The 10258-nt window shown below is 46.0% G+C and overlaps 2 protein-coding genes across 2 annotated transcripts; both read right to left on the reverse strand.

The window, feature by feature from the left end:
* Positions 1-933: 933 nt before the first annotated feature.
* Positions 934-4528, reverse strand: LOC125535192 (L-type lectin-domain containing receptor kinase IX.1-like). Its single transcript, XM_087542827.1, has 2 exons — positions 1875-4528; positions 934-1798 (listed from the first exon to the last, which is right to left on the reverse strand). Exons 1-2 carry the CDS (start codon positions 3389-3391, stop codon positions 1207-1209), a joined length of 2109 nt encoding a protein of 702 aa, XP_087398953.1. The 5' UTR covers positions 3392-4528; the 3' UTR covers positions 934-1206.
* A 106-nt stretch (positions 4529-4634) lies between these two features.
* On the reverse strand, positions 4635-9186 carry LOC125535194 (phosphoglycerate mutase-like protein 1). The gene is made up of 10 exons (XM_048698237.2): positions 9021-9186; positions 8368-8429; positions 8139-8246; positions 7088-7167; positions 6830-6992; positions 6410-6484; positions 6229-6317; positions 5313-5432; positions 5015-5059; positions 4635-4929 (listed from the first exon to the last, which is right to left on the reverse strand). Exons 2-10 carry the CDS (start codon positions 8425-8427, stop codon positions 4815-4817), a joined length of 855 nt encoding a protein of 284 aa, XP_048554194.1. The 5' UTR covers positions 8428-8429; positions 9021-9186; the 3' UTR covers positions 4635-4814.
* Positions 9187-10258: the final 1072 nt, after the last annotated feature.

Here is a 10258-nt window from a genome sequence, read left to right on the forward strand (position 1 = left end):
TTGTCGTGGGCTTTCTCAAAATTGATCTTTAAAGCCTCCATATCAAAATCGAAGAGAATCATTGTTTACTCCACCCAACTTATTATTATATAATTCGTGGGTGGTTTCATGCAAAATAACAAAGCCTCCATAATATACTGGCTTCGTAAAAAAAGCCGTTTGTATTGGCTATATGATATTTAAGAGCCACATTGATAACTGGGTTAGAACTCCATATAGATTACATAGAAAGCAGAATTTCATAATATACTTGAATTAGTTGTCTGTGCCATAGAATCATACAGATGCATCGCATTCCACTAAAAGAATAAAATGGTTAAAATACAACCAATGATGAAGCGGGTCAATAAAGAGGACATAAGATTTATATATCAATCACCAGTATTGATATTTTATTTCTGTGTGAAGATCCTCCAAATAAAAGAGAAATATATGAGGTGTTCCTTTTTTTTGAAGCTGAGGTGTTCCTTCTTTGATGTCTAACTATCAACGATGACTCGTAGAAGCAAGCCATGGTTAGAGGCAAATGAGCCAAGTAAATGCAAAAAACAACACGATTGGTAGATTCATTTCTAAATGATGCTAATTCAAGGTGTAACTATTTTTTTCTTTCAATTTTACAGAAATACTATGCTGATTGATTAATGCATTACACTGTATGGTTTGATATGGGGGCCGGCAGATAAAGAGGTGGCACAATATATGTACAAGCAAAGTATGTTCATGTTTATAATTAAATTAGTCAACTAAAGTATTGTTATTATACCTGTTGCATATTTTCTTATGATATTATCATTTATAGTTTCATACAAGCATATCAATATAAAAAATGGATAAAATATGTATTGAAAATCATATAAAAACTGAAAACAACACTTGTACTAGCATCAAAGAAATCTAGCAACTTCTCAAATGTGCGGGGTCATCAGTTGACGCACACATCCAGCTTTCTAGTACATGATTCCTATTCCCGATACATCCCGGTTCAAGCATATCAATATAAAAAATAGGTAAAATATGTATTAAAATCATATAAAAACTAAAAACAACACTTGTACTATCATCGAAGAAATCTAGCCACTTCTCAAGTGTGCGAGGTCATCATTTGACGCACAAATCCAACTTTCTAGTACATGATTCCTGTTCTCAATTTGTATCCCTTGAATACATGTATGGTATTTCTTTGTGGTTTTTGGACTACAAAGGCTATGGTAGGGACAGTGTCACCGGTGCCAGGGGAGTGATGTCCAGTTTTAGCTCCTCCGATCGCAGGGAATCCATGGCGTGCGTGATGGACGGCCGGCTGCTCGGGTCCTGGTGCACACACAAGAGCCCGACAAGTAGCACACGCTCCATTTGTTGTCGCCCAATACTGGACTCGCCGCCTATCAACCTGTCATTTGCAGCCTCAAGGATCGCATCGTTGTGGTACAAACTCGTTACCCATGACGATAACGGAGGCATACCATCGAGTCTCGCCGTTGGGTCCCTTCCAGAGACCATCTCTAGTAGGACAATGCCAAAACTGTAGATGTCTGATTGCCTGTTCCGCTGGCTCGTGTTAAGGAACACAGGGTCTATATATCCCCAAGTGCCCTGCACAAGGTCTGTGGTCTTTGACCCGGTTTCTTGGTGAACAAATCTTGTCAATCCAAAATCACCTAATTTGGCACCATTTGAAGACCCAAGCAACACGTTGCTGGACTTGATATCACCATGTACAATACACTGTTGGTGTTGCTCGCAATCTACATGGAGGTATTGCAGTGCAGAGCCTAGGTCGAGGATGATCTCGTACCTGTTTTTTCAAAGAATGTAACCATGTGTTATGTTATGTAAGAGAAAAACTGAGTTCAATGAAGCGATGTAAATGCTGTCGAGCTGGAATTGGTAACCAACTCTTGCCCTCGTGTAGGTGTTGATCGAGGCTACCCTGTGGCACAAGCTCATACACAAGAAAGAGACGTGTGCACATGTCATCCCGCCACCAACATATAAACTCAACGAGGCTCCTCTGGCCATCGCAGCACCAGCCTATCAATTCGACAAGGTTCCGGTGCCTGAGCCGACTCGCAATCTTGAGCTCGTCCTTGAACGCCTTCCTCCACTCGCGTGATGATGTTTGCTTGAATATCTTTATCGCCACCGGTCTACTTGGACTTGCCAGTTGGCCCTCATAAACAGAAGCAGAACCTCCTTGCCCAAGCTTGTTTTCCTCTGCAAATTGGTTGGTTGCACATGCCAACCTATGATAACCAATAGGCCCAAGGCCTCTGGCAAGAGCTCTGTAACGCTTTTTTCTCATGAATAGCTGCCATCGACGGATGCCAACAAAGATGCACATTGCAATGACTCCAATAACTGGTCCAGTTATTATCTCTACTAGCAACAGGGTCTTAGGTGCAGGAGGGCGACTCCCGGGGCTCTCACGCGGCGGATCCAGGGTGGAGTCAAATGACCAGGAAACTATTTGGTGTAGTTCAACCGCCACGCCAGTGGCACCGGAGAAGCCGATGGCCACTAAATTAGGTAAGAACTGCCTGAGGTCAACAGTCGTGTTGACGCGATACGTCGTGTCGCCGATCTGGAGAAGAGCTGCTAGGATTTTTGTGTCGTTACCGTAGGTGATGTTGCAAGTCATTGGGAGGCCGGACGTTAGGTTCCTGCCAGGCACGGTGGCGTTGGTGTAGGCCCGTGAGACGATGGAGTTGGTGTCAATGCCCATGTGGCTGCCGCTGGGGTCGAAGCCATCGTTCAAGTATGTGTCAAACTCAACGGCCACGGCTCGGTCGTCGCCGGTCGCGACCGTGCCAACGCTCTTGTTGAAGAGGCCGAGATTCCCGCCGCCCATCTCACGCTCGAACTTGGGAATGTCGGACGGAGGATAATGCCCGAGGAAGAATGCCAAGCCGTCGCCGGTGTTTGTATTGTTCACCTTGATTTGGAAGGTGAAGGAGGTGGTGAAGCGGGCGAGCTCGCCGGTGACGGCATCCCATAGCGGCACGGGCGCCGCGAGGAACACCCGGCCTACGCTGTTCCCGATGTTTGGGGTCAGCTGGATCGTCCGAGACCGGGAGTCGTAGTAGGCGTCGCCCTGGAAACTGAGGTCCCGGCCGTCGTAGTCGGGGTGGGAGAAGTTGGAGGTGAAAGAAATGGAGGAGGTGGCACGAGGCAGGTGTGGAGACCATATGGAGCAGCAGCAGAGGAGCATGAAGATGTGTAGTACTATTTGGTAGGAAAGGCTCACGGTAGCGGCCATTTGCTGCAGCGTCTTGTTTGGAATTGGAAGCTCGTCAACAAGCTCGCCTTCGGGATTTCTCTCCCCTTGGGTTGAGTTTTTATATACTCTAGCTTGACGATGAAATTGCCCCTGGCAATGTCCGTCAAACATAGAGGGTTAATAAGCCAAATGACAACAATATACAGGCGAGGAAAACTATGACGTCCTCCATAGGATGTCGACATTTTTTGGGGGCATGTACTGGATCTGTGTGCTCGAGAGGTTCATGTTGGTGTATTTACGTTTGTTTCAATGTGTTTACATTTGTTTTGTGATTATTATGGGTGGACTAATTATGTGCGGGTTGATTACAAACTTGCTAAAACGCTGCCGCATGCACACAACGGTTCCTAGAAAAAATTACTGATGGACCACCTCCCAACCTGCGTGAGCAAGGCAAGCCAACCTGCGGTTGGTTGGTTAGAGGGATAGTGGTATCCCAGTCCACCAGGGTTCAAGTTCTGGTGCTTGCAGTGGAAGAAGACATTCCCTTCGATGACGAGGCGCCTACGGTGACTTCGTAAATCTAAAGATGACATGCCGGCTCATTCTCTCAAAGATGCTCATAGAGGTAGAGTGTGCGTGTGTGCTCATAAGGGTGAGTGTATGTGTGTATGTATGAGTGCTTGCATCTGTACTGTGTTCAAAAAAGCCTGCATGAGCAAGCATAACGTACTAGCGAGTACATGCAATTTGAAGAGCACAAAAAAACATATGAAAAAAGAACGGCAATCCCAATGCAGAGGGGATAAACTTCAGAGTTTTGTGAAGGAAGAACGATCATGGCCATGGCGGATACATGCATTGCACAGAGCACAAGAAAAGATACATATAAAATACCACGGCACTCCCGGAGGAAGATCATGACCATGACCAGCAGGTTCACGAGGTCAAGCATGAAAATGTTCTTCAGCAATGCCTGGTTCTGCTCGAGAAGTGTGACGTGGAGATGGACCAACGCGTGCGAAATCAGGTGTCCCCAACGCGCGCTGAAGTACTATATGTACTTGTTCTCCCACTTTCAGAAACTGCATTCCGGGCAACGGATAAGAGGGAGTGGAGGCATCTTGTTGGCCATGTGATGCGATGGAGGCGGTGTTGAACTACTCCGGAACAGGGGTGAACACATGCTATGGAACTCCAGCAAGAATGGGAGGGATGGACAAGGAGAACAAATTAGCCAGCTGAAGCAACGTTATACGGCATCGATGTATTGGAGTAGCACGAATCACGTGGAACGAGTGGTGATGATAACGAGCTCGCGTGGCTGCATGTCCACATGTGAATTATCGGGAAAACTATGTGCTATCTATCTGACCAAGTCTATCTGTGAAGTCTCCCAAAGAGGGGTACGTGTATAAACCATCCTTATTCCCATGAATTTTTGGGTGCGTGTTCAGATAACAAACATAACGAATCATGTCCTACCCGCTCGTCTATTCTTCGATTTCAGGCATGCAATTCAAACTTGACCATTGTCAGCCAGAACCAGGGTTTGATAAAGGAATCAAAGACATACATTTGCTCGGCAGTCTCAGTTCTTGCTAGCTTCTTCAGCCTGCTTCTTGTCTGCGACATTGCTGGGCATATCGAGCCCGGTTGGTATCTTCCCAGCGAAGTTGTATGTACAGGTATCCGATCCAAGCTTACTGCAGCGTTGCAAAGCATATCCACATTATACAAAAACAAAGCATTAACTGTCAACGTTACCGCTGAAGAAAAACAAGAACTGACCTTCTGTCGACCAACACCATCGACCGGAGCTCACAGTTGGCGAAGCTGTATATAACCAAGTACTAGTTAGATTACTGAGATTGCAAGACAAAAATTCTCTGAACAAGCAACTCTATCAGGTCATGATATGATATCCCAAGACAGAGTACAAAAGATTTTTTTTCCTTTTCCCGGAAAGAAAAACTGTCAAGTTTGCTTATACTTTCTATGGTTTCAAGTTCCAACGGTTACATCTGGCAAATAGTGTGCTCTCTTGAGTTGATTGCTCAGTTGCAAGGGGAATGAATGCATTACTTACACCTTGCCCAGTTCCTCTGCTACGGTTGGATGACACTCTTTACCATACGTGTTCAGGGTGTGATACAAGAAACCACAATGGGTGACAATAGCAATCTCTTTCTCCTCCCTTGTCCATAACCTGCAAGCACATCCGACGAATAGTTTAATTTAATCTAGCTAATCTGAGGTTTGTCTTTCTCAATACATGCTACACATAAATCTTCAGCATCTAGAACTTCCTAATGTCAAATTAAATGCACTTCACAATCCTTCACCACCAGTTCCAATTTGTCTCTAAATCACGCAACAAGTCTTGACGGAGATAAAGTAACATATCTGGTCAGCTTCTGCCTTCCAGTCCATACATGAAAGTGTGGCAAATAACTAACTAGCTAACCGATTCTATGGAAGATATGGGAGTCTTGACCGTCTTCGGGAATAAAAATCATAGCAAGTCGACAACTGTTCGAAGTATCTGTAGTGACTTTGAACCTTGGACTCATCGGTTTAAAGAACCGAGTGATAAGATGGCCGCCCAGTCGCAACTATCCCACCTCACAGATCTCCGAGGCCTTGTAACTTCTCTCTAACACCAAGACCCTTGGGTCACTTCGAGTAATATATAATAATATACAGGTGGGGAACCTCCGCCCGGCGGTGATTCCTCAAAAAAGAAAGTGAGGCAAATAACATGATTCTTTAGGAACATGGGACTCCTGTAAAAGTGATATAGGGCGTGCAGATGAATATTATCAAGGTACTCCCTCCGTAAACAAATATAAGAGCGTTTAGATAACTACTTTAGTGATCTAAACACTCTTACATTTCTTTACAGAGGGAATACTTGTGTTTCATGTTCATAAAAGCAGAGCATCAGGCTTATATTTTCAAGACATTAAGAAAAGAAACTAATCAATCTTATAAAGGAAAATTACCAGTCAAACAAATTCATGCCCCTGGCAACAACAGACTCATCTGTTTCTATGACATCAGGTCCCCAAAGAACATCTTCATCATTCTCTATCTGTAAAGAGTGTGAGCACACGTATATTAAAAACACCATCAAGACACTGTGTCATGAACTGTTCTTGTGAATTAGCAACAGTAGGTACTTGCCAAGGAAAAATCAATGGCAGGAAAGAGAGTACGGTATCTTGTTATGCTGCTCCTCTTGTCGGAGGTAAGAACACTCTGCATTTTATAATCAAATACAAAATCAAATATTGAGAATATTTGTCAACAGAGCATTGCTGATACGGGAGAAGCAGACACAAACAGGGGCTTCTGTTCCATTATGCATATAATGGAACCCGGCTCCCAGTTTGGGACGCGTATGGAAAATAAAGAGACACAAAGAGGCACACAAAATTCTCAAATGAGAGTATTCGACTTAGAGGTTAAAATAAAGGTGAACAAGTTATTCTAGCAACTGCGAAAATAGCCTGTTCTAGTTAATATTTAACACAAACGAACATAAATGAGGCACTAAATGATGAGACACTTTTATTTATTTTGTAACAAATGATAGGGAAATACCAACTTCTCCCTGCAGGCCTCAACTGCAAGAAACGGTGGGCAGTTCAAACTTGAAATCGGCTGACGTCCACTGTCTTCTGCACCTTCTACCATTAATGGGGGTGCACTTACTCCATCAGTATAGTTCCCACCACCAAAGACCCCCACTGCAGTTTGCATAGTCCTGTGAGCTTGGTTCAAGTGAACATAAAAAGCTTAGAAGAAGATCCAGAACACTGAAAATGTACAAGAAGGCCAGAAGGTCAAGGAAAACTATACCTCATTAGAGGGGAAACAATAACCAACTCAATCTTTTTTGCCAGTCCAGATTTCGTCACATGCTCTCGCAGGCAATCAACCTACAAATGCATTTTAATCAACATCCATGGAACTTGAAAATCCCACATAAAAAAAGTCGAGTGGTATTTCGATCAACATTATACGTCAGGGCCAGAAAAGAACTCAACTAATTACACAACTGCAGACAAAAGACTTTCAAATGAACATGCCCAAAAAATGGATTCGCAGCCTTAACGGAATCAACTAAAGGCATTGCAATGTCATCCAAAACAAGGTGGTGTCATTGTGTTCTGATACAACTGGGGTTAGGGTTGATATCTCTAGTCAGAGGTTGATGCTAACACAGGGGACTTAATTTTTTGAAGGCGGCAATAAGAATCATGTGAACTACTAACAACCTAAGGTTTTGCATATAAAACGGGTGCTACTCTATGAGGATTTCATTAGTAAGGAAAAAATATTCTCTAGGATTTCAGCCATGAAAGCTTGACAGAATAACCATAAACAAAAGTATTGGACATTGCCATAATACTGCTAACTGCCACAAATGCATTCGACAGAAGATGCCATCTTCCAAATAAATATTAAACATCATCAATGAGGATCTGTTCCTACGTGAGGTGAATGAATTGAGTATCGAACACTTGAATTACAGAAATGAACTTCTACCACTAAAGCATCATGACATGATGCCACATTTACACATTTCGATATAAACAATCTTAACGTTTGATAATATTGTACCATGGATGGCCTGATATCATGAGCGCAACACATGATAGTGAAATACAGGCTACCATCCAATCCTGTGGCGGTGAAACACAAAGGCAAAATGAATGGAGAAGGGCTTTTCTAATGTGCTAAGAGAGCATTGGTGCTTCCATTTCTAGTGCTCGTGTCAACATCACAGACGCATTTTCGCCTTAAATATCTGACTAAAAGCACCACCTTAGTTGGCCATAGAACTGAGAATGCTAAGAGCAGTGGTTGGAATGCATGGGGATAATGTAAAGAAAACAAGAAACCTTACTTGGCTCCAGCCCAAAGGGGTAAGTTGAGCATCAAGCAGCGTAGGTGAAGTGTGGTCTATAATATCCGACTCTTCTGCCGCGTTGTGAAAACCATGGGCATGCCTCACCTGCACACATTGGTTACACGGAAACAGATTGTTCACACTTCTCTTGCAGGTTTGTCACCGGTAGTTGATGCCACATCCTTGGGTAAAAGGTAGACTCAAAGAGCAGCTCAAAGTGCAGTACCAGGTATATGGTTTTGCATCGGTGCGCGGGATACAGAGCTGCGACGGCTCCGGCCTCCATTTCTGCCCAACATAAACGAATAATCATATTATCATCCATCGACGAACTAGACGGGGTAAAGACAATGTAATCAGACAGTTGCAGGCACATCCAGTTTGCTAAAACTGCAACTTCCTGGCAGTGCCTCATGCTTTACAGAATGGCATGTATGTTGATTCGTTGAAATGGAACATTTTCACATGGTAGGAACGTTGACGCATCGACGCGTGCTTGAATCAGCCAAAGAATCAGTTACATAGTACTAAAAGGCGTCGACTCTCCATAACTCCATTGGTTAGAGAGCATATGCGCTGTACTGGCAGTGCTATAGTAGTATGAGCTAAACGCGGTGATTCCAATCGGACCGAGAGATCAAACTCCCACTAGTAACTCTCACCGCACACCAAACATGGGTTTAGGACTGGTAAAAATCAACCACCTCCCATGCCTAATCCCCTAGAAAACTCCCATTCCCTTTCTATAATATTGCCAAACACGCGGTCGAGATCTGGCGCTGCGCTGCGGCGGAATGGTGGAGGAGAAGGTCAAGTGCTGGGAAGAACCCTCTGCGAGAAACAGGACAGGGGATCGATCTTTCCATGGTGCGGCCGTACCTGAGGAGGAGGAGGAGGAGGAGCTAAACCAAGTGTGGCGGCGGCGTCGGCGGTGGTGGTGGAGGTGGAGGAAGCCGTCAGCCGTGTCCTCTTCAGCTGCTTGATTTTTGCTTGGCAAAGCCGGAGGCCGAGCACGCGCGCGTGCTGCCCCATCGCCATCGTCTCTCCTCAGCTTGGATATTTTAAGGTTAAAATAGGCATCTGATTGGGTTTCTCTTTCTCCTATTCAGATGCCAATTGTCTTTGTGTTCGTCTTATTATGGAGCGACCATGTGTGTACACCCTGTAAGTTATTCGGTGAATGAACATGTGGTAGTTGCTCTAAAAAAGCCCTAAAAGAAAATGCCTTTTAACCAAAAAATGCCTCTTTAAACATCTGAGTTGTGTGTCATTTATCATACTCATCTCATATATGAAAGCATTATGAAAGATTGCGGACGTGTTTGGGCAGCACCCCACGTAGGATTTGGCCTACACTGGGTCATCTTTTCTCTTTCTTTATTTTTTTCTGTCCCTCTTCATCCCAATTAATCACATGCATGTGACTAGAGATGGACATATAAAAATAATAATAACATGGTTGTGTCCCACGTATAAACAACGATTCAAAATGAACATGTCCGCACACTGACCCGCCCTCTGGCGGAGACACTTTCCTCCCGCTCGCCCCCCGCGAGGCGACGGGAGGAACCCTAGCGCGCCGCCGCCAACTCCTTCCCCGCCCCCTCCTCCCTCGCCGCCGCCAGAGGGCGCGGCCGGGCGAAGCCTGGCCGGTGCCAGCGGCAGCGAGGCCTCCTCGTCTCCCCTCCCAGCGGCCTTGGCGCGGGCCGACGCGGCTGGATCGGGGTGCCTCGCTATCCCAGGGCGAGGTGGCGCTGCGGCGCGGCGGCATGGTGATGGCGCTGCGCGTGGCGGTGGCGCGACGGGCTGGGCGTTGGAGGACGCGCCGGTGTGTGGAGCGGCGGGGGCGGCGAGCGGCTGGTGCGGGCGGTCCTGGCGGCGGGCGGATCTGGCGTGACGGCGGTCGCGTTGAGGCAGGGCGTCAGTGGCGGGCTCCGGTGGCCTGGGCCGGCTCCTGGCTGGGCGCTGCGGTGGTGTGGGTCGCGGGCGACAAGGATCTGCGGGCGGCCGCCCCTGCCCTGGCTTTGGGCTGGTGGGGGTGGCGGCGCAGTGGTGGTGGCTGGCGGGGCGTGTTGGTCGAGTCCGCGTCCGATTCTTCCTGGTCGGGCGTTCGGACG

Source organism: Triticum urartu, chromosome 2A (assembly GCF_056163025.1).
Source record: "Triticum urartu cultivar PI428250 chromosome 2A, HENAU_Tu73, whole genome shotgun sequence".
In the NCBI taxonomy this organism is placed as follows: Eukaryota; Viridiplantae; Streptophyta; class Magnoliopsida; order Poales; family Poaceae; genus Triticum; species Triticum urartu.